Source organism: Mustela lutreola, chromosome 5 (assembly GCF_030435805.1).
Source record: "Mustela lutreola isolate mMusLut2 chromosome 5, mMusLut2.pri, whole genome shotgun sequence".
Classification (NCBI taxonomy): domain Eukaryota; kingdom Metazoa; phylum Chordata; class Mammalia; order Carnivora; family Mustelidae; genus Mustela; species Mustela lutreola.
In genome coordinates this window covers 107,017,173-107,041,957 of record NC_081294.1, presented here as the reverse complement: position 1 = coordinate 107,041,957, position 24,785 = coordinate 107,017,173, and the positions used below count along the sequence as shown (strand labels likewise).

The 24,785-nt window shown below is 37.1% G+C and overlaps 2 protein-coding genes and 1 long non-coding RNA gene across 9 annotated transcripts in view; 1 reads left to right on the top strand and 2 right to left on the bottom strand.

Moving 5' to 3' along the window:
* FAM151B (family with sequence similarity 151 member B) overlaps positions 1-3,460 on the bottom strand; it is a 32,925-nt gene extending 29,465 nt beyond the window's left edge. Inside the window, exon 1 of the mRNA XM_059175348.1 lies at positions 3,325-3,460. Coding sequence (XP_059031331.1) covers positions 3,325-3,349 — 25 coding nt within the window. The 5' untranslated portion in view covers positions 3,350-3,460. The remainder of the gene's footprint in view (positions 1-3,324) is intronic.
* Positions 3,461-3,583: 123 nt separating this feature from the next.
* The window catches only part of LOC131832407 (uncharacterized), a 38,317-nt gene continuing 17,115 nt past the window's right edge, over positions 3,584-24,785 (top strand). Inside the window, exons 1-4 of one of the 2 annotated variants that reach the window (XR_009354040.1) lie at positions 3,584-3,713; positions 17,472-17,627; positions 21,386-21,556; positions 23,713-23,776. This is a non-coding gene — a long non-coding RNA (uncharacterized LOC131832407). The remainder of the gene's footprint in view (positions 3,714-17,471; positions 17,628-21,385; positions 21,557-23,712; positions 23,777-24,785) is intronic. The other variant, XR_009354039.1, reaches the window with a different exon arrangement.
* The window catches only part of ZFYVE16 (zinc finger FYVE-type containing 16), a 52,265-nt gene continuing 42,922 nt past the window's right edge, over positions 15,443-24,785 (bottom strand). For 4 of the 6 annotated variants that reach the window (XM_059175345.1, XM_059175346.1, XM_059175344.1 and 1 more), the window contains 4 exons: positions 23,603-23,765; positions 22,689-22,794; positions 20,601-20,768; positions 15,443-17,588 (listed from right to left, as the gene is read on the bottom strand). In XM_059175345.1, the coding sequence (XP_059031328.1) occupies positions 17,427-17,588; positions 20,601-20,768; positions 22,689-22,794; positions 23,603-23,765 (599 nt within the window). In that variant the 3' untranslated portion in view covers positions 15,443-17,426. Of the gene's footprint in view, positions 17,589-20,600; positions 20,769-22,688; positions 22,795-23,602; positions 23,850-24,785 lie in introns of those variants that run through there. The other 2 variants (XR_009354038.1, XM_059175347.1) reach the window with 2 other exon arrangements.

Sequence of the window (24,785 nt, the reverse complement as noted above, 5' to 3'; positions counted from 1 at the left end):
TGTGTGGACATTTTTTCCTACTTCAACATAGTCTACAGATTTTCTATAATGAGCATGTATTATATTTACAATCAGGAAAAAATTTAAGCTGAAAAAAGAATATGTCACCAAAGCTGCCTAATGTGACTACTTAGGATTATGTAAAAAATACTGTAAGCTTCTGGGCGCCCCTGTGGGGCTTGATCGGTTAGGGCCTCTGAGTGGCTCAGTCAGTTAAACATCTCACTCTCGATTTCAGCTCAGGTCATGCTCTCAGGGGCCTGGGAATCTAGTGTTGCTCAGCAGGGAGTCTGCTTAAGATTCTCTCCCTCTCCCTCCCACCCCTGAATCTCTCTCAAATAAATAAATAAATCTTAAAAAAATAACAAAGATACTGTAACCTTCTGGAGTAGAGCTGCCTGGTTTAAATTTTTCTTTTTCTATACATTCCTTTAAAAAAATATTTATTTATTTGACACAGAGAGAGAGAGAATACAGCAGGGGGAGTAGGAGAGGGAGAAGCAGACTCCCCACTTTGGGGTCAAGTGACAGGGACACACTAGTTACCAGCTTCTGGAAGTTGTATAACAAAAAGCTGGAATAATGCTTGGCCACATCTCTTCGTCTTCACTTCTCACTCTTGCCCAATTCCAGTAGAAATCAGACTAACCAAAACTACTCTCCAATTCGATCTACTGAAATTATAGATCAGGTAAATGTCACTTTCAACCAGGACCTTAAGATGCAACATTTCTATCCCCCACCACTCCTTTGCAACATCATACTAGAAATATTAGCTATGCACTAAGACAATAAAAGTAAATAAAAAGTATATAAATTGGGGAAGAAAATATAAAACAGTCTTTGTTCACAGACATGATTTTATATGCAAAGAATCTGAAGGAATCAACACAAAAACTCCCAGAATTAGTAAGTGATTTTTGCAAGCTTGAAGGATACAGGGTTGGTATTTTTTTTAAAAGTCAACTGTTTTTCTGCTTACCAGCAAAAAACAAGTGGAATTTGAAATGAAAAATGCAATACCATTTATATTAGCACCCAAAACCCAAAAATACTTAGGTATAACTCTAACAAAATATGTACAAGATCTATAAAAGGAAAACCACAAAACTCTAATAACGAAATAAAAGAACTAAATGGAGATATTCCATGTTCATGGACAGAAAGACTCAATACTGTCATGACATCAGTTCTTCCAACTTGATCTACAGATTGAGCAATCATAATAAAAACCCACTAAGTTATTTTACAGATATTGACAAACTGACTCTAAAGTTTATACGGAGGGCATAAAAACCAAAGTAGCCAACACAATCCTGAGGGAGAATAACAATGAGGTGACACTATCCAACATCAAGACTTACTATAAAGCTACAGTAATCAAGGCCAGGCAATACTGGTGAAAAACAACAACAACAACAACAAAAACCCCAGAAAGAGCAATGGAATAGAACAGAGAGCCCTGAAGTAAATGCCCTGTAAATATAAAGCCCTGATCTTTGGCAAAGGAACAAAGGAAATACAATGGAGTAAAGAAAATCTTTCTAACAATGATGTGGGAACAACTGGACATCCATCTGGAAAACAATGAATCTAGAAACAGACCTTACATCCTTCACAAAAATTAAATGCAAAACTGTAGAACTCCTTTAAGATAATATAGGAGAAAACCTAGATGACCTTGGGTATGGTGAAGACTCTTTAGATATAACACCAAAGGCATCACCCATGAAAGAAAGAATAGGTAAGCTGGATTTCACTAAAATGAAAAAAACTTTTGCTCTACAAAAGATAGTATCAAGAAATGAGAAAACAAGTCACAGACTGGCAGAAAATACTTGCAAAAGAACATATCTGATATTGGACTGTTATCCAAAATAGACAAAGAACACTTAAATCTCAACAGTAAGAAAAGAAACAACGTGGTTTTAAAAGTAGGTCACTTTACAAATCGTAAGAGATGCTTAATCTCACAAAACAAACTGAGGGATGCAGGGGGAGGGGGTAGGGAGAGGGTGGTGGGGTTACGGACATTGGGGAGGGTATGAGTACTGTGAAGCATGTAAACCTGGCGATTCACAGACCTGTACCCCTGGGGATAAAAATACATTATATGTTTATAAAAAATAAAATAAATTAGAAAAAAGGTCACTTTATCATCATATATAAAGAAACGCCAAGCATTTGAAAAAGTCGTAATATGTCATAATATGTCTTCAGAGAAACAGAAAACAATGAGGTACAACAACACACCTACTACAATATCCAAAAGCTGGAACCCTGACAACACCAAATGCTGGTGAGAGTGGAGCAAAAGGCACTTTCATTCACTGTTGGTGGGAATGCAAAATGGTACAGCTACTTTAAAAGTTAGGCAGTTTCTTACAAAACTAAACATATTCTTATCATACAATCCAGCGGTTGTGCTCCTTGATATTTACCCAGAGAAGTTGAAAACTTAAGTTTGCAAGTTACAAAAACCTGCACGAGGATGTTTACATTGGCTTTATTCATAACAGCCAAAAATTAGAAGCAACCAACATGTCTTTCAGTGGATGAATAGATCAATAGACGTTGGTATATCCAGACAACCACCAGGAATATTACTCCAGTGCTGAAAAGAAATGAGCTCTCAAGTCGTGAAAAGAACCTTAAATGCACACTAGTAAGTGAAAGAGGTCAATCTGAAAAGGCTACATACTGTATGATTCCAACTATATGACATTCTAGAAAAGACAAAACAACGACTAGTGGTTATAGGAGGTGGGTGCGAATAAGTGGAGCACAGAGGATTTGGGGATCAGTAGAATTATTTTGTATGATACCATGAGGGATACAAAGCATTAAACACCTGTCTAAACCGAAAGAACAGACACCACCAACAGTGAACCCAAAGGTGAACTACGGACTTCGATTATAATGTGTCCATGTAGAGTCACAAGAATCGGAAATGCTGGTATTAAGCAGAGGCTCTGCACGTATTCAGGTAAGGGGTATATGGAGAATCTCGGTGACTTCCAGCTCAATTATCCGATGAATCCAAAACCACCCTAAAAAAGAATTCCTTTTTTTAAAAGGGCCCAATAGTCTTGCTATTCTTGGCCGCATCATAGGCTTTAACACCCACGCGAGGAACCAAGATTCTAAGCCAGACCACAGAGCGCGCAGTGAGGACTCGGACCCCCAAGAGCAACAGGGCGTGGTGCTGCCGCAGGAGTCTCGCAAAGCGCTCCAACTATAGGTCGGAGGCCAGAGAGAGTGCCGGACTGCGAGCCAATCGCGGGCAGCCCTTCCGGGACCCACAGAGGCGGGATCCGCGCTTACCGGGGCCCCCAGCGGTCGCTGTCATGGCGACGGCCAACCGCAGTCCGCAGAGGCGCGGAGCTGTGGGCCACCGCGGTTGACCTTCACAGGTGGCGTGGAAACCCTGGAAACCCGACTCAACAAACGACACACAAAGGAGCCGCCTCCCTCGGGCCACAGACCTCCTAGGTGAGGTTTCCAAGCGGAGGCGGAAAGAGAAGCGGTGCGCACGCGCAGAGGCTGAGGCTCGAGTTTCTCCAGCGCGCAGTCTCGAGGTTGGCGTGCGCCGTGCAAGTGTCGCGCGAGTTGCTCCTCTGAGAGAGAGTCAGAAAGCGGGTAGTTCTGAAGAGCTCTACGCCAGGGAAGGCGGAGGATGAAGCTCGGAAATTGAAAGAAGTCACTGGTGTGGGGTACGATTTTCCAAAGTTGAATATATTTTCTCTTTTTTATTTTAGTAACATCCTAAAATGACATGGAATCCTTTCCTCTAAAAACGAGTGTTTCTTCACAAGGGTACCAAAGTGATAACGTGCAAGTTTTCTGTCTCCCTCTTCCTCCCTCACGAAACACTTCCTCCCTCACGAAACACTTGTAGCAACTGGATTCTCTCACGCCTTGCCTTTTTCTTGCCCACAACTCTTTACTTTCCGCAGCCACGCTGAAACTAGAAAAAGACCTCAGTGGAGGTCTCAGTCAGAGCCCTGACATTTTTTCGCCCTGTGACTCTAATACATTTCAGTCAGTCGTAAAATTAGGATGACACATCACCCGACACTTAACGCAAATGGCAGCCCTTCAGATTTTAATATATTGGAGTCTTTCCCCACTTGGGTTGTAATTATTTCAGTTTGTCTCCAGTCAGGCTTCCAGTGTTCTCTGGAGGTTCTCCAGCCGAGTCAAAAAGATTTCTAGAGTTTCAGAAAACGCCAAATTCTAATGATTTCAGTGTGTGTGTGTGTGTGTGTTTAAATCGTTGAGATATACAGTTGGTTGACTCCTCTATTTGATTTGCAGTTCCCTGATGATAAAAATGTTATCCATTTAAAGTGTCCAAGACAGTGTATTCATAGAATTTTTGTAACCACACGACAATCAAGTTAACATTTTCGTCACCCCAGGGCAGTGACTTTCCATTTCTTCCCCAACGCTGTGCAACCACAAATCTACTCTTTGTCTCTGTAGATTTGCCTCTGCTGGACACTTCACTTAAGTGGAATCATACAGTGTTAGTCTTTTGTGACTGGCTTCTTTCACTTGGCATGTCTTGGCAAGGTCCCTCAGTACTGTAGCATGCATCAGTACTTTATTCTTTGTAGCCAAGTAAAATTCCATTTTTGTATATACCACACTTTATTTGTCCATTCATCAATTAATGGACATTTGCATTGTTTCCGCTTTCTGACTGCTAATAACTAATACTGCTTATAAGCATTCTTGCATAGATTCTATATGGAAGTATGTGGAAGGAATTTCTCTTGAAGTAGAGTTGCTGGTTAATATGGTAACCTTATGTTTAACTTTTTGAGGAATTGCCAAACAGTTTTTATTTATTTTATTTTACTTTATTTTATTTATTTATTTGAGAGAGAGAGCGGGAGGGGCAGAGAGAGAGAGAGAGAATCTCAAGCTGACTCCATGCTGAGTTTGGGGACTGACACAAGGCTTGATCTGAAGACCCTGAGATCATGACCTCAGCTGAAATCAAGAATCGGATGCTTAACTGACTGCATCACCCCGCTGAACAGTTTTTAAAGGCAGATCTCCCGTTTTTGCATTCTCTCCAGCAAGGATTAAGAGTTCCAATTTCTGGGGGCACCTGGGTGGCTCAGTGAGTTAAGCCTCTGCCTTCGGCTCAGGTCATGATCTCAGGGTTCTGGGATTGAGTCCCGCATCGGGCTCTCTGCTCAGCAGGGAGCCTGCTTCCCCCTCTCTCTCTGCCTGCCTCTCTGCCTGCTTGTGATCTGTCAAATGAATAAATAAAATCTTTAAAAAAAAAAAGTTCTAATTTCTCTATATCCTCAAGAATAATTGTTATTATCTGTTGATTTTTTAAAAAAAAATTGTAGCTATCTAAGTGAATAATGAAGTAGTATCTCATTCTGGTCTTGATTTGCATTTCCCTAGTGATTAATAATGTTGAGCATATTTTCAAGTGCTTATTGACTATTTTCTTTGGATAAATATTTATTCAAATCATTTGCCCATTTTTAAAAGAGATATTATTTACTTATTTATTTGAGAAAGAGACAGAGAGAGAGACAGCATGCAAGCTGGGAGAGCAGAGGGAAGGAGAGAGAGAGAATCCTAAGCATATTCAATGCTGAGTGCAGAGCCCGATGCAGGGCTCAGTCTCATGACCTGAGATCATGACCTGAGCTGAAACCCCAAGAGTCGGACACTTAACCGACTGAGCCACCCATGTGCCCCTTTTTTCTCATTTTTAGTTGGGTCATTTGTGGGCTTTCTTTCTTGAATTATAAAAATTCTTTATTAGGTCTGACTCCTAGTCCCTTAACATACATGATTTGCGAATATTTTCTCCCATTTTGTAGGTTGTTGTTTCAGTTTCTTGATGCTATCAGCTGCACTTCAGAAGTTTTTATGGCCTATTGGTTATGGTATTAGGTCAGTTTTCGTAGACTTTACAGTTATGAATTGATTCAATTAAAATTACTCTTTACTGTTCATTTGTGAGAGCTGTACACTGAAGTATGTGTGGCATGAAATGATGATGTCTGAGATTTGGTTAAAGGTACTCCAACAAAGAAATAAAGGGATAGATGAAGCAAAAGTAGAAAATCTTGAAAATTGTTGAATCTGAGGCTTGTCATAGAATGGGCATGTGGAGTTATCTCATCCTATTTTCTCTACTTTTGTATAGGGGAAAATATATTTTTATACCAAATACATATCTGATTACTTTTTTTTTGGCACAAAGGAAAGGTTTCATATGTTAAGAGTATATGGTACATTGAAGGAAGAATAGATAAACAGAGCCTTACAAGGTTAGAGTGTGAAAATTAAGCATTGACCTGAGAATTTCAAGATACTTTTGATGATACATATGTATAAATAGGAATAAAGTGTGTACTGTTAGTACTGAGTAACCTAATCTGGGTGGGAGTGGTAACTTTATACAAGGTGAAGCCATTTGTGGAAGTATGACCTTTGATTTAGTATACATAACTCACTCTTGAGTAAGTATAGCTGGCCTTAGAATTTATTTTCCTGTCAGCACTTATGTGTGTTTCTTTGTGTGTGTGTATGTGTGTGTGTATATATATATATATATATATATATAAACCTTACACATCATGTAGAATATGAGCACTGGTTATAGTGAGAAGAGCAATGGTCAGAAGGAGACCATTGGGTCCTAGTTTCAGCTATGTGACCTCTAGCTATATAAGTAGTCTTTGTGCCCTTGAACTAGGATTTCATTTTGTTAGTGAAAGTAGGGACATTTCATTAGATGACCTTAATGCTTTTTTTCTGCTTCTGAAATTATAAGCAGAGCCATCAAAACTCTGCATAAATTTAATAGAGATTAGTTTGGAGAGTCCTAATTGCTAAAAAGTTTCTCCTTAAATTCCAATAGTTAGTTCCTAGATGTGTGACTTTAAGCAAGTTATTCTTTTATTATCTTGTCTGTGAAATGCAATAAAGAAGCCACAGGTAAATTTCCTTTTACTGAAGTCTGTTCTCTCTGGTAATCACCAAAGCCACTCCAGGGTTTTTTTGTGTGTGTGTGTGTGTGTGTGTTTTTTTAATTTAAGTGCCTGCAAGGTGTATTTTTTTTTTTTTATTTTTATTTTTTTTTAAAGATTTTATTTATTCATTTGAGAGAGAGACAGTGAGAGAGAGAGCATGAGCGAGAAGGTCAGAGGAAGAAGCAGACTCCCCATGGAGGTAGGAGCCCGATGCGGGACTCGATCCCGGGACTCCGGGATCACGACCTGAGCCGAAGGCAGTCGTCCAACCAACTGAGCCACCCAGGCGTCCCCTGCAAGGTGTATTTTTTATTCTTCTTTTTACTTTTTAGTTTTAGTTTAGTTTAGTTACTTTTTAGTCTATATATTCTATGTTTCAGAAAGTTTCTTGTAGATAGTGTATAATCAAGTCTTGTTTTTTTAGCTAGTCTGTGTGTTTTAATTACTATACTACACCATTTCAGTTTAATTTTTTATTTTGTTGGATTTAGGTCTACCACTTATCATTAATTGTCTTTCTCTCTGCTTTCCAGTTCTGTTTTCCTTTCTGGCCTCCTTTTGAATTTTTTAAAATTATTTTATAGAATTTCATTTTAAGTTATATATTGGCTTATTTTTTTTAAGATTTTATTTATTTATTTGATAGAGAGAGATCACAAGTAGACGGAGAGGCAGGCAGAGAGAGAGAGGGAAGCAGGCTCCCTGCCGAGCAGAGAGCCCGATGCGGGACTCGATCCTAGGACCCTGAGATCATGACCTGAGCCGAAGGCAGCGGCTTAATCCACTGAGCCACCCAGGTGCCCCTATATATTGGCTTTTTAAAAATATCTCTCCATGCTATATTTTTTAGTGATTACTGCAGAGTTTTTTTTTTGTTTGTTTTTTGTTTTTAAGATTTTATTTATTTGAGTGAGAGAGTGAGAGAGAGTACCAGTGGGGGGCAGGCAGGGAGAAGGAGCAGTTTCCCTGCTGAGCAGGGAGCCTGATGTAGGGCTTGATCCCAGACCCCAGGATCACTACCCAAGCAAAAGGTAGACGCTTACTGGATTAAGGCACCCAGGTGTCCCTCTAAACGTTATTATACCAAACTTTTTATAATCTGCTTAGAATTTTTTACCACTCCAAGTAAAATATAGAAACCTTACTACCATATATGTCCTGTTACTCACCTCCCATTAAGATGTTGTTCTCATGTGTATTAGATCTAGTTCTGTTAAACATCCCACCAGACTGTTACAGATTTTTTATTTCAGTTAGTTATACATATTTTAACAAACTTAAAAGGTGAAAAAATACTCTATTTATTCAGATATTACCATTTCTGTTGTTCTTTCTTGGCATTTTGGTGTTCCCTTTGATACCATTTTACTTCTCTATGAACTTTCTTCAGCATTTCTTTTATAGCAGTTCTACTGGCAGTGAATTATCTTAGTCTTCCTTTTTCTGAAAATGTCTTTATTTCACTCTGATTCCTAAAGGATGTATTTGCTGGTTAAGGATTCTGGGTTGATAATTATTAGTATTTTTTTAAAGCACTTTAGAAGTAAGGTTCCACTGTCTCTGGTTTCTGGTGAGAAATACAACATAATTCAAATCTTTGTTCTCCAAAAAGTAAACAGTGTCATTTTTCTCTGGCTGTTTTCAGATCTTTTCTTTATGTTTAATTTAATCTGTGTGGTTATGATATGCCTGGGTATGGTTTTTAACTTTTTAGCAATTTGCTGTGCCAGTATAAAGGCTGTAAATATAATTTCATGTAAACATATATAAATTTATTTCTTTCACCAAATTTTGGAAGTTTTTAGCTACCATTTATTTCTTAAAATGTTTTTTCTTCCAATCTTTCTCCTCTTCTTTTGCATCTCCTCTAACATGAATATTAGATATTTTTTTATTTTCCCGTAAGTCCCCAAAGCTTTTCTTTTTCTTCTACTTTTTTCTCTGTTATTCAGACAGGATAATTTCTACTGAAATATCTTTAAATTTGCTGACTCTTCCCTTGGTTGTCTCCATCCTATTAAGACCCTCTGGGAAATTTTTTTATTTGTGTTTTTCACTTATAAAATTTCAGTTTGGTTCTTCTTTAAGACTTATTTATTTACCTGAGAGAGAGCAAGCTAGAGAGAGAGCACTAGTGGGGAAGATGGTGAGAGAGGAAAAAACTGCTTCTTCCTCAAGGAGCAGGGAGCCTGATGAGGGGCTTGATCCCGGGACCCCAGGAGCATGACCTAGGCTAAAGGCAGACACTTAACCTACTGAGCCACCAGGTACTCCTCAATTTGGTTCTTTTTATAGCTTCCATTTTTTTGGTGAGCCTTCTTCCCTTCCATTCATTTAAATAGTGTTTACCCTTGCTTTATGGGACATAATTAAAATAATATGTTAAGTCTTTTTCTGATGATTCTTAAATTTGAGAATTAGCTTTTGTTCCTTATCTTTTCCCTTGAGAGTTGTTTAGATTTCCTTTTGTTTTACATGTTGAGTACTTTTGAGTTATTTCCTAGATATATATATATATATATATATATATATTTAAAGATTTTATTTATTTATCTGACAGACAGAGACCACAAGTAGGCTGAGAGGCAGGCAGAGAGAGAGAGAGGAGAAAGCAGGCTCCCTGCTGAGCAGAGAGCCCGATGTGGGGCTCGATGCCAGGACCCCGGGATCATGACCCGAGCTGAAGGCAGAGGCTTTAACCCACTGAGCGACCCAGGCGCCCATATTTCCTAGATATTTTGAATATAATGAAACTGTCAGTCCTGTTTAAGTCTTTAAAAGAATGCTTTTGTTTTGTTTTGGTTTTAGCTTGCAGTGATCCAATTAGTTCAGAACACATATCCTGGGCAGCTTTATGTGGGTTGAGGTTTCAATTATAATTTAATTTTCAACACCGTTGCAGTGCGGTTCCAATCTGCCCTGATTGTGCACCACCCAGTAGCCACTCTGAAACCTGCATACAAGCATACCTCATTATTGCACTTCACAGATAGTGTTTTTTACTAACTGAAGGTTTGTGGCAGCCCTGGGTCAAGCAAGTCTATCAGTGCCACTTTTCTAATAGCATTTGTTCACTTGGTTTGCTCACTATGGTTTACTGAGTATCTTAAGCTCACTGTTGAGAACTACTGCTTAGAAAAAAAGATTCCTTTCAAAATGACTACTCACTGACAATGCACCTGGTCACCCAAGAGCTCTGATGGACATGTACAATGATACTAATGTTTTCATCCCTGCTAACACTGTATCCATTCAGCAGCCCATAGATCAAGGATTCATTTCAATTTTCAAGTTTTATTTAATAAATACATTTTGTAAGGCTATCTATAGCTGCCTAGATAGTGATTCCTTGGTTGGATCTGGGCAAGTCAACTGAAAAGCTTCTGGAAAGGATTCTCTGGTGTAGATGCCATTATGAACATTTGTGACTCATGGAAAGAGTTCACGGTATCAACATTAACAAGTTTGGAAGAAGTTAATTCCAGCCATTTTGGATGACTTGGAGGGGTTCAAGACTTCAGTGAAGTAACATCTTGTGGTGGAAGTAGCAAGAGAACTAGAATTAGTAGTGGAGCCTGAAGATATGTCTGAATTGCTACCATCTCATGATAAAACTTGAATGGATGAGGAGTTGTTTCTTAAGGATGAGCAAAGAAAGTGGTTTCTTGAAATGGCATCTACTCCTGGTGGGGATGCTGCAAAGATCACTGAAGTGACACTAAAGATTTAGGTTAGGTGTGATTTGGGAGTGTTGACTCCCATTTTGAAAGTTGTGGGTAAAATGCTATCAAACAGCATCACACACTACAGGGAAATTGATTGTGAAAGGAAGAGTCAATCAATGCAGCAGACTTCTTCATTGTCTTATTTTAAGAAACTGCCACAGCCACCTCAACCTTTAGTAACCACCGTCCTAATCAGTCAGTCGCCATCAATATTCAGGCAAGACCTCCTACCAGCAAAAAGATTATGATGTACTGAAAGCTCAGATGATGGTTAACAACATTTTTCACTAATAAAATATTTTAAAATTAAGGCATGTACTTTGTTTTTTAGACATAATCATACACTTAGTGAACTATAATATAGCATAAACATAACTTTTTATATCTACCGGGAAGCCAAAAAATTCAAAGTTGACTTGCTTTATTGCAATACTCACTCTATACAGTAGAATACACAAAATCTCTGAGTTATGCCTGTAGTGACCTACGGTGTAGCTTGGTGTTTAAAACACTTGCTCAGCTGCTTCTGGTCAGTTTCATACATGCAGAGGTTGGGGGTGGTCCCAGGATTTTTTTTTTTAAAGATTTTATTTATTCATTTGACAGGCAGAGATCACAAGTAGGCAGAGAGGCAGGCAGAGAGAGAGAGAGGAGGAAGCAGGCTCCCCGCCGAGCAGAGCACCCGATGCGGGGCTCGATCCCAGGACCCTGAGATCATGACCCGAGCCGAAGGCAGAGGCTCCAACCCACTGAGCCACCCAGGCACCCCTCCCAGGATTTTTATATACAAATTTGGAGGTTCACTTTCTTTAGTTCCTTCCTATGATCTTCCCCCACACACTGTGGTCCAAGATCTTCCTCCTAAGTCTTCTGTTAGAAAGTCAGGGCTTTAAGCCTCCCTTCACCATTCCCAGTATTCCACCCTGCAGTGTCTGACTGTGTGCCCCCACTGCATCTGTAGGTAGGGAGGAGTGATGCCGTTTTGTTATCTTTAGCTTGGTGTACAGCAAGGTTCTTCTTCACAGGGGGTGTGTGAGGAGGGGGAGGGGGGTGCTGCCTTTCTGCAGCTCCCCTGGAGTAAGTCAAATAAATTCCAGAGTCTGTCTCACAGCCCTCAACCCCCTTCCTGTTTCTTTGACTAGAGAGAACAAACTGTTCCTTGGGCTCTGTGCTAGCTGGCAGTTCATTTTCCTGTTAGGTATCTATAATTTTTTTTTAAGATTTTGAAAAAATTTTTTATTTGACAGAGAGAGAGAGATCACAAGTAGGCAGAGCAACAGGTGGGCGGGGAGGGGGGGGGAGAAGCAGGCTCCCTGCTGAGCAGAGAGCCCAATGTAGGGCTCTATCCCAGGACCCTGAGATCATGTGGAGTAAGGTCTTTCATTGACTTTGAAAAGTTTGTATTTAAAAGTATTTGTTGTATCCTTTCTCCTCTCTCCTGCAGCTAATAAGCATATGTTAGGGCTTCTCACTATCTGCTCTGTATGTCTGTTTTTCTCCATCCTTCCATCTTTTTGTCTTTCTGGCTGTACTCTGGATAATTTCTCCTGATTTGTATCCCTGTTTATAAATTCTACCCACTGGCTGTATTATATTCTGCCATTTAAATCTATTTAATTAGAGCTTAACAGTCCAGTTTTTACATATTCTAGCACCATGTATATTCACATCTTTCCCCAATTAGCTCCATCACTTTGTATGGTTTCCCATTCCCTACAGGTACCTCATACTTGACTCTTTCTTAAAACACAGAAAGTGAAAATCTAATACTTGTCTAAAGGAGTTTTTCATTATTTCTACTAATCTACTAACTTTTGGCTCTGGAGTAATTTCCTTATGTGACTGTTTCTATTTTAACTGTGTTGGTAAATGTTATATTTGAAAAGTAATCTGTGGCCTGCATTGAAGTTACTTTTCTAAGGGAGGATCTATGTTTTTTTTTTCCCTCCTGGCACCTAGAGGAATCACCAGTGCGGAACCACCCTAAAACAAGTTTAAATGCTTATGATTCTTTGGGTGATGTAGGCAATTCCAAATTTGACTAGTTTTATAATACTTTATACTTCTGGTTCATCCTCATCTAAAGGCTAAAAACACTTTGGCGTGCTGGGGGTGGCCACGGAGAAGTAGCGATTAGGTTCATGATACTGATTAGATTTGCAGCATTGTATGGGCCTTAAATTTTGGTCTGTTCCCTCATCCCATAAGATTGTCTCAATAGGACCCTATGCCCACTTCTCTTTCTCTTTCCTTTTGGACTGAACATTCCTTACTATCTTAATATCTTGATGCTTTCAGATGATTTTTGTATTTTAATCACCTTTGGGTTATTTTTAACAGGAGTATAGATCTACGTATCCTAGCATACAATTCCCAGAAACAAGAAGTTTCCCACAATTGCATGTTTGTTCCTACTTGGGCAAACCCTACTCTTTTAATTGGTATTCTCTGCACTTTGCACATGCTACTTGTGGCATATAATCCATAAGTGTTGATAGGAAAAATGCTTAATTTTTTCAGCAAGTAATTACTTTTAGCAATTTATATGTATAGCCGCTTAAAAAATATACGTATCTTATATTAATTATTTAATATTACTTGCTGCACATAAATGACTAGAAAACTTAGCAGCTTAATACAACATTTATTATCTCACAATTTCTGAGATTCAAGAATCTGAAAATGGCTTAGTTTGGTGGTTCTCATGAGGTTGCAAACTTTGGAAGGCAGCTACTATTGGGGTTGAAGGATCCATTTCCATTGGCTTCAGTCCCTTGCCGGCGGGCCTCCCCAACAGCCTGGCAGCTAGCTTCCCCAAGAGTGAGTGATCTAATAGGGAGTGAGAGACATAGGGAAGAGGAAAGGATAGGAAGAAAGGGACAAAAGACAGAACGTGGAGAGAAATGCACCAAAGATGGAAGTGATAGCTGTTTACAACATAATCTAAGAAATGACATCCCAACCCCTCTGCTGTATTTTTTTGGTCACAAAGACCAATAATGTTATGTGGGAAGGTACTACACAGTATGAACACCAGGAGGTAGGGATCACTAGGGACTTATCTTGGAGGAGGTTGGGAAGCACTGTATTTTACCAAAAGACCAAAAAAAAAAAAAAAAAGAGAAACTTTATTATATTCAGAGGTTCCTACAAAGCACTTGCGTTAAACCCACTTCTTCATTTGTAGAAAGCATGAAAATATGGTTGTAATTTTATCAACACAGATGTGCAAAATATTTCCCAAACAGTGTTATATATTAAATTTGTCCAAGCTAAATCCAAAAGAAAGAATATAAAGATTTAAAACTAAAAATCTGATGTGAAAAAAATCTCAGTTAAATGGTAAAAGATAAATTTAGATGGCAAGCCTTTGTGTCTGGTAGGGAAAAAAAAAGGTTTTAAATATAGCTAACTAAAAAATAAACTTGCAAGTGTCTTAGTAATAAAAAATTCTGTTATGAGAAAAACTGTCCTCCTACTGAAACATATAGTCACAATTCCAGTAATATGCTTTTTTCAATCAAAAGTGGTTTGAGAAGGAATGAAACCTTTAAGATTCTCAGTATGAGCCTCATAACTCAAAGTAATTGAGGGAATCAATGTGTTCTTTAATGTAAACACCATGCTACACTTTGTATAAGTGAGAAGAGAAAAGAATACATATACTATTTGTATTGCTGCTACTACACCTAAACCAGGGGAAGATACGTAAGAAACTAATAAAAAGGATTACTTGGTTGAGACTGGAGGGTAGGAAGAACAAGGTAGATACATACAAGGTAGAAGGTAAAACTTGTATTGATAAGTTTCTTATTATTTTTCTGATTTCTGAAATACACACACACACACAAACACACACACACACACACACCCATATATATATATATGATTGAACCGATATAAAACATTTATTTAATCACAAAGAAAAAATTAAAACCTAAGATGGGTTTATAGGTTTCTGGTTTATTTCAGGATATCTTCGATTAAAATGTGAATTAGGTTATCAAAGCTATGCTTGTGCCTAAAAAAAGAAAAGTCTGTTCTTTACTTATAAAACAATATCAGAATCTAGGCTGTTATAAAATTAGGCAGTTGAGACACCATAGTCAAGCTTTTGCTTTTATGATTAAATCACAGGGTAAGATACTCATTCAACACAGAGGACTCTCTAAAGCAAATCGCATTAAAAGATAAAGTTCAGTCTTTTTACAATTACCTACTTTTCAGATTTTTATCTTTTACCTAGCCAAGTTTCATGCCCACTATCCAACAAGTTCTCAGGTAGCCGCCGTCTTATTGGTATGACCAGCCTTCTGAGTTGTTTTCCTTTTTTGTTTTGTTTTGTTTTGTTTTTGGTGGGCAGCACAGTTTATTGAGTGATAGTATAAAGCTCCTGAAGGGGGAGAGGACCTGAGAGGGTTGCCTCCTGGGTTGTTTTCCAACCATATCTCTATTATAGCAGTAACTTTTACTTCATTAATTACCTGACTCACACATTCAGCTCCAATAGGGAAAGAACTATTTTACTCATCTTTCAACTAGTGAAGCCTAACAAAATGCTCTGCACATAGCAAGTATATAGACAAAGTGTGCTGGGTGGTTGCACAGAACAAGTGGGCTAGATTTTACTTCATATTTCAGAGTTTAGAGAAAGAGACCAGTATTAAAAAGCCTCAGATCAAAAACAGATCACTGCAGACTGAATACAAAGAACCATTCTATTTCTTTACATTTAAAAAAATTTTAAAGTACCAATGTGAAGAACATGACCAAATAAGTAACAGCTGCATTCAGAAACCTACATCTACAAAGAATACTTTAAAATGTTTCTCCAAAGACACATTATTCCAATTTTCATTAAATGTAGAGACTTTTTGGAAAGAAATCTAAAGCTATCCTATCATGGGAAGAGCTCTCCACCATTTGGTTATTTTTAAGTAATTTCAGGGGTGCCTGGCTGGCTCAGTCAGAAAAGCATGTGACTCTTGATCTTGGGGTCATGAGTTTGAGCCCTATATTGGGTGTAGAGATTACTAAAATAAAAAATAAATAAAATAATTTCAGTATTCATAGACTGTGCAACTACTTATACTGTAAAATAAACACACACTATGTAAAGAAAACATAAACTGATAAAAATAATCTTATACCATTTCAATACATTTCACAGGTTACTTTGTGTTGCCATTTTATTTAATAGCCACAACATTTTACATTGCTTATTAAGTAGCTACTTCCAGAAGACTGATAATCTCCTTCACAGGATATTTTTGGTTAGTACTACAGATGTGATTCAGTACAACCATGTGACCAGTGGAGTAAAATTCGCAGTCTCTCCTGACCTCAGATCCTGAGTTATAACCCTGACTTGGTCTTCATGTTGAGATGCTTCATAAGTATTTTTCTTACATCAGGGCTATTTAGTGTAGTTTCTTTTTCTTGAGATATATAATGAGTGTTTTTGATACAAAAACATATACCATATAAGAATTTAAAAAGCATCAAAATAATGGTTGTATTTTATTTATATAATGTAAATGACAGAACTAAAACATCCCCTACACTTTTTTTAACACAACATACTTCTTAAAGTTTTGCTGTTTGAAGAGGAAGGTTCTGTAAGTTTCAAATACATAGAATTTAACTTATGTTAATATCCTGTTATAAAAATAATTACCGTATAAAGAATTTTAAATATGCAAAAGTAATTAGTTCATTAAAATGTGTATTTAATACATCGGTGTCAATGAAAATATGCAAACTTGCCAACAAAGTTCTACGATTTAAAGAAGTTAAAAAAGCCTGTTTTAGGCTTCATTTATTGCTACATAATGACTACTTCAAGGGTCATATGGCCTGTTGTCAATCCCTATTAGAAGTGGTAAATAATGTGGGGTATATTTTGAAGGAAAAGAGGAAAATAATGCACTGCAATACAAAAATATTACCTATTTATAAATTATTAGACTTATAAAACACAGACTGAATCACATGTTCTTGCTATAAAAACAATGTACTTAAATATAGAAGCACAAAATTCTGAAGCACCCACAATTATTTTAGGAATACCCATTTAATCAAGAAAAAAAACATATATATATATATAATAATAATTTGAAAAGAAAAAAGGCAAAATTCTGATTTTTAATCCAAATAATCAGAGTTTATCTAATCATGGAGGTAGGTCTCCACTCCAATTATACAAATAAGTTATCTGCCTTACTCGAAGAATCATCATATAAGACTAAGATCTGAAAACTGTGTCCTGAAGTTCATTTTTAACAGACTTTAGAAACCAGCAACTGTACTGGCATATGTAACAGCTATTTCCCTCATAAGGTTACACCTGAAAAGAGCCTTCATTAAAGTCATTCTTGGCATAACGAGGTATACATAAATGCAGATACTTTGGCTTTGCATTTAAATAACACAGTAAATGCTACAAATTTATTAAAGATAGAAGAAATCCTTATCTTAGTACTTGTATTAAGTCAAAGCTTCAAAAACTGTGGGTCTCTTAAATTTTTAGAGATTTAAATATTGTGCTAATGATTTAAAAAGACAATTTCCTGCCTAAAAAGCAAAACTTACATGTTTCAAATAGCAAACATTTAGTGTTTGTGGCATTTCAGCTTTAGTGAATTTAGTTTTAACAAATTAGTATGCAATATATGACTCATATCTTTCATTAAAAAAGATTTTCTATAATGAAAAATACTAATTCTATTTCTAGTGGTAAACTAGTAGAGTTGGAGGTCCCACCATGGATCACAGGGATTAGAGCACTATCAAGATCATTTAAATAATGTTGAGGAAGAAGTTGGCCTTCAGATCCTGCCTGAAATTCAACCTGGGAAAGAAAAGAATCTTGATAAGTCAACCTCAGAAAGTAAGCCATCTTGTTTAGCTCAGCAGATAAATATGAATTATTTTAAAATATATCATTCATTTTAAGCATGTTAAGAAAATACTTGATATTTTATTCATAAATTGTTTCACATTCTCCTGTACTTCTTTTATCCTTTACATAAATTATCATTCTTTCTCCCACAGATACCATAAAAATTGTTTAAATGCCACTACTTCATACCTTAGATTTCTTCTCAATGCACACGTAAACACTAGAGAACCAAGGTTTTATTTATTTATTTTTTATTTTTGTGAACCAAGGTTTTAAATAATTACCAACATGACTTAATAAAAACCTATAGTATTAAAAAATCTACTTAAACTGTTTTGTATTTGTTGTTGCAAAAATATTTAATATTTGAACTTAATGTTGCTGGTGAAAATTACATTTTAATGCATTTGACTAAAAAAATTAACAGGGCTGCTGAAATAAGAAATTATTACCTCCCTGAAAAAGGAACTTTTAGCAGTGAGATCAAAATGTAAGTTCTTTACAAAAGAACTAGGAGTTTAGGGATGCCTGGGTGGCTCAGTTGGTTGGACGACTGCCTTCAGCTCAGGTCATGATCCTGGAGTCCTGGGATCGAGTCCCGCATCGGGCTCCCAGCTCCACGGGGAGTCTGCTTCTCCCTCTGACCTTCTCCTCGCTCATGCTCTCTCTGTCTCTCTCTCAAGTAAATAAATAAAATCTTTAAAAAAAAAAAAAAAAAAAAAAAAGAACTAGGAGTTTAACACAACCTAATTAAAGAAAAGCAAACCCTCAGTATATGACCTGATTCATGTTTAGATTAACCATTCTAATGAAAAACTTGCTTTGAAATAGATTAAATTGGATGCTGGAAACAAATGAACATTAAAGTACTACTAGAGTACCATTTTTCACCTATAAAATTCATGAAGTTCCAAAGTTTGATTACATATTGCTTTGGTAAAGATGTAGGAAAAAGAACTTTCTCAAACAAATTGTGGTAGAAACCCCTATTTGAGACAATATAGTAATATCTATTGAGTACATTCTTAGACCTGGCAATTCTACTTCTTAGAATGTTATACTCATACTTATGCAGAAGCCAAAATACTGTGGATAACCTAAATGTCAGTCAGTGCATACTAAATTTATATAAAAACTAGTTAAATAAATTATGGTACATTTATATAATCAACCACCTATTAAAAAGAATACATAATAATATGAAGTATCTCTAAAATATCTTAAAGAAGCAAGGTCAAAAAAAAAAGTAAGAGTGGGGGGAAATTAAAAAGGACTTACCTATTTATTTGATAATATATGCAAAAAAAATCAGAGACTACAGAGAAATGGGTAATATTTGATTGCCTGACCAGGAAGGGAGGATGAGGAAGAATATGGAGACAGATTTCAGAGTTGGGAGTTAAAAGTGGGAAGGAGATCTCTCCAGGGCTATTACCTTTTATAACTCTACTGGGAACCATGTACATTGTAGCCTGGGGTCAGTATCTCAAGGGGCTACCCATTACAGAGATGACAACATGAGTATTGCTCTTTGGAAATGTTGGATAAGATGGTTCTATTATACACACACTTGTGAGATAACAGAAAATAATAATATTGTTCTCTACATCTGGATTCTGGTACCCAGCTCTTGAAACCCTTGTAATTTCTTAAATGATAAGAACACTCTAAATATCTCTTGTTCTAATATTTGCATAGGGCTCCTAAAACCCTTGTACATTCCCAAGTGATAAGAGTACTAGGAATATCTTTTGTTCTAATGAGGTGACTCTGGGTGGGCTCCTGGATGGGGACTGGTCACCAGAAAGACTAAGCCATAATTAGAAGCTTTAGATTTTTCAGTCCTACCCCTCATCTTCCAGAGAGGGAAGAGGGATTACAAAATGGGGTTAAATCATTCCTACATGAGGAAGTCTCCATAAAATATCTATAGAGGGAGGTTTAGAGGGTTTCAGGGCAGCTAATACACCCACAGGAGGGTGACATACCCCAATTCTAATGGGACAAATGAGAACCTCACCCTATGTACATGTCTTCATCTGTATATCCTTTAATAAAGTGGTTAGCAAAAGTGTTTCCCTGTGTTCTGTGAGTAGCACTAGCAAAGTAATTAAACCCAAGGAGGGAGTTGTTAGAACTTCTGATCTATAGCTGGTTGGTCAGAAGCATGGCCAATAACCAGGGCTTATGATCAGCACCTAAAGGCATGTGCAGGCAGTCTTATAGGACTGAACCTTTAACCTGTGGCATCTGATGATATCTGGGTAGAGAGTGTCAAAATGGAGTTGAATTCCTGGATATCCTGCTGGTGTCTAAGAACTGCTTGTTGGAAAAGGGAAACCCTCTATATATTTGGTAACCAGAAGTATCAGAAATGAAGTATTTTGTGTGAGTAGTAAAAGAGATTTCACAGGAAGAAAAAGCCAAGGTAGGGAAGAACTGCTTTCTCCTTAAATGGGAAGGAAAAGACTAAGTTTTTCCTTTTTTAACACTTTTGGACTTTTGTAATTTTAAATCGTAAATTTAGAATAAAGTCAGAATGAAGAAATCAAAAACCTACTTATCAAGCAGGACTGCTATAGTGCAGAGGTCAGCAAACTAGCCTGTGGGCCAATGTGGCCCACCAATTATTTTTATAAACAAAGTTTCATTGGAACATGGTAAGCTCATTAGTTATATACTATCTATGGCTACTTGTGCACTCTAATGGCAGGACTGAATAGCTATAAAAGATATCATACAGCCCATAATGCCTAAAACATGCACCGTCTGGCCTTTTACAAAAAAGTTTGTTGATCCCTGTTGTGGAGAGTAAAGGTGATAATGTAGAGCAAGTATGTAGCACACACTGATGTTCAACATTTTAGTTCTCTTCATTCATCCCAAATAAAAATATCCCATTGGGTTATTTTAATATATGATACATTCATTTCAAAAATACATCACAAAAACATGTCTCACCATATCAGTGTCAATGGAAACTCTCAGGCCAATTTTATTCATCCCGTCTCTCTTTAGAGTTTTCAAGTGAGGGCACAGTGCAGCACTACAAGCCATGGCTATTTCTTTTGCAAACTGATAACGAGTTGCTGAAACAGATAAATCCTGGTCCTTAAGAAAGTAGAACACCTGAAATGTATTTAATTAGAAAACAAGTCATGATTAAGATTAAAAGCAGCTTTAAAAGTACAATTGCTACTTTCAATTTAACTTTATTAATAAAATTCCAATTTTTTAAAAAGATTTTATTTATTTATTTGACAAAGAGATCACAAGTAGGTAGAGAAGCAGGCAGGGGGTGGGGGGAAGCAGGCTCTCCACCGAGCAGAGAGCCTGATGCGGAGCTTGATCCCAGGACCCTGAGATCATGACCTGAGCTGAAGGCAGAGGCTTAACCCAATGAGCCACCCAGGCAGCCCAAAATTCTAATGTTAATGCCATAAAATTCATTAGTTAAAAGCAATGTGTGGGGGACACCTGGGTGGCTTAGTCATTTAAGCATCTACCTTTGGCTCAGGTCATGATCTCAGGGTCCTGGGATCCAGCCCCATGTCTGGCTTCCTACTCAGTAGGGGGCGAGGGTTGCTTCTCCCTCTTCCTTTCCTATTCCCCTGCTGGTGCTCACTCTCCCTCTCTCAAATAAATAAAATCTTTAAAATTAAAAACAACAACAACACTGTGTGTGTAAATATATATTTTGATCTGTGAGTATTTTTTTTTAAAGATTTTATTTATTTATTTGACAGAGTGAGATCACAAGTAGACAGAGAGGCAGGCAGAGACAGAGAGAGAGAGAGGGAAGCAGGCTCCCCGCTGAGCAGAGAGCCCGACGCGGGACTCGATCCCAGGACCCTGAGATCATGACCTGAGCCGAAGGCAGCGGCTTAACCCACTGAGCCACCCAGGCGCCCCTATCTGTGAATATTTTTAAAAGCCTAAAACCAAAGATTATGGACTATGGCATGACTTAGCTATTTTGACCTAAAATTAACTTGCTGCAACAAAAGCCCTATTAATTCAGTTTAGAGAAGTGTCCTAATGAGTTCACCCTATAACATCACCTTCCTGTAAGGACCTCTATAAAGTTAAGATCAAACAAAGAAATAATGTTCTATAATTTCTTTTTATTGTTGTTGTTGTTAAAGATTTTACTTATTCATTTGACCAAGAGAGAAAGCACAAAAAGAGAGCAGCAGGCAGAGGGAGAAAGAGGAGACTCCCCACTGAGCAGAGAGTTTGACCAGGGTTTGATCCTAGGGCCAGGATCATGACCTGAGCCAAAGGCTGACGCTCAACCAACAGAGCCACACAGGTGCCCTGATGTTCTATAATTTCTATATCCTCTATAGTTTCTATCTATCTTGTAATGCATAAAAATCACATAGAATACAAAAAATATTAGTACCAGATTGCCTGACCCAGGAGGCAGAGTGAGTAGGAGTACAGAAGTACACTAAGGGATTGGGAGTCTATAATTTCATACACTTTTAGTTTAAAAAAAGTTGGAACATGAAAAAATAATTTTCATATGTGAATACTGACTATAAACTGTTATCTATAAAATATTTTGGGGGGTGCCTAGGTCATTCAGTCAGCTAAGCAACTGACTCTTGATCTCAGCTCAGGTTTTGATCTTGGGGTTGTGAGTTCAAGCCCTGCATTAAGTAGGCCCAGCATGGAGCCTACTGAAAATAAATAAATAAGTAAATAAATAAGGTTTTAAAAAATTTACATATATATTTTTTGTAAATTAAGAGCAAAATGAAAATAATATGGTCAAATAACATATACTGTACAAAGATGGCAATGCTGCCAAAACTTAATTGTGAGCTGGAAGGGAGTACCAGCATACAATAGCCTGAAATAATCTTATAGAAACCCAAATCTGGTATATAAAAGGCAGTCTAGGCTGAAAGTAAATGTGTGTTTCAAGATGTAATGTAAAAAGTATTAATAAGCTGCAATGAGAAATCTCCTAAGTTAAAAAAAATTTAAAAAGCCATATCCAAATATAATATGTAAAGGGAAGGAATCCTCTTTCTCAGTTACCTCTGTACACTTTACAGTTTTCTCATCAGTTTCAAAATCTGCTTCCAGTCTTATTTTTTCACTTGGAAATCCTTGTAATGATATTCCATCCACTGAACTAATAACACTATAGAATAAAATGTAATTCAGTAGTAGTAATAATACCAAATTGCTTTCTATGAAATATTAGATTTGAACAAATAAGGAGAAAATATATGAAAACTATATAACACTAGGATAACTCAATTACATACAAAATAATTAAAACTACAGTCCATTCATTTACCAAGACTTACTGATTGTATAGCAATTTATATATACTCTTTCATATGCCCAATTCAGACCTGAGGTTTAAAATGCCTTAGTTTCCTAACAGAAAAGTGGTCTCATGAATTTTAAAAACTTTATCTTAGAAGCCCTCAGCATTAGCCCTCTTTTTCCTTATTTTCTGTAGACCCTTTAACCAATCTCCAAAAAAAAAAAAGAAAATAATAATTGAAAAGAAGGAGTGGCAGTAATATTCTATGAGGCCTCTAGTGTGTGTATTATTTAATTCAGTTGTTGTATTTACAGTGAATCAATAAAAAACAGACTAAACACTCAAAGGGAATCCTTTACCTACTTCACAAAACTAGATACGAAACAACAGAAAAAGTACACTGGCATCGAGGTCACACTGCTATACAATGCACATTTTATCACGGTCTCCTCCCAAACTGACCACCCTTTAAAAGTTTATAGTATTCTGGCCAAGAAAATACACAGGAGGCTGGTTAGGTACATGTCTGAAAAAACAGACTATATTCATTAGTGTGTAAGCATTTAAATTAATGGTATAATTCTACATTTACTCATAAAATGTTTAATTTGTTAGGACATTTTTATCCTTCCCCCTCCATCAAATCAATTACATTTTAGTAACAGAAAATTCTTACCCTTTGTTTCCATTTTCTTCAGAATCTACCCAGCAGATATCCACATATTCTCTTAGGTCTACGGCATCAACTTTCCCACATGTAATTTTAAAGTCTTTTTGTTCTCGTAGAGCAAGCCGCAAGCCATCCATAGTCTCTGGCGTTATTTGTACCATCAAGCCATCTAATAATGAGGTATGTTTCACATCCCTTTTATTAAATACCAATTTATATGTCTAATCCATAAAATTTGCTATCAAAATATGTTCTGCATAAGATACAAGGTTTACATCATCTGTTAAATAATCTTAATGATTGTTTTCTACTAGGAAATATGAAAAATATTTCAAAGTTAAGGATTCTTTTTTTAAAAAACAGTTAAATAATGGTGAGATTTTTCATTACCAACTATAATGAGATTACTGATGCCAAACTGTCCTTTCATAACAACCAGCCAAAAAACTAGACAAAATGTATAAGGCAGTTGTTTTCAGATACTGAACAAGAGGAAGTGCAATACTGTGACTCCTAGAGGAAAACTCAACAGGTAAGCCTACAACTGCCCAGGCTCCTTGCTTTAAGACAATTCTGCCTGGTGACCCATTAAACCTCCAATGGCCACATTGGCCTGAAAAATCAGAGGTAAGTTTGGGGAAGTCTGGAATCTGGAATCTGGGGTCAAGACACTGAAGAAGAGGAAGGCACCAGAAGACGGTGTATAAGGGTCTCTTTGAGTCCTTGGATTAGAACTTGGGACACAATTGGGGACACGTTAATAGGGTGAGACTAGATGACTCCTAAAAGAGAACAGCTATTAGGTTTGGGAACAGAAAAGAGATACTAGAAATCAAGCAATGCTGGGGGATATTGGCAGTATGGGCCAACCACAGTAGAGAGACTTTATGAGGACTTGATTAACTTACACTGTGGCAAAGCAAAATAAAGCCCTTAAAAAATCTGTAGGCAAAATGGATTCAAAGAATGAGTCCTGCCAGACTGTAAACATCTTAGGAGTTCCACAGACCCATCTGTTAACAAAGTGAAAAATATAGACTACACAAGCTCAACATGATATGCTATGAAAATGCCTGCTTAAACCAAAATAAGCCTCCTTCAGAGAAAGCTAACAGAATCTAAAGTCTTAAAACCTATTAACAATGACAAGTACATAATCAAAAATTACCAGAGAGAACTATAAGAAAAT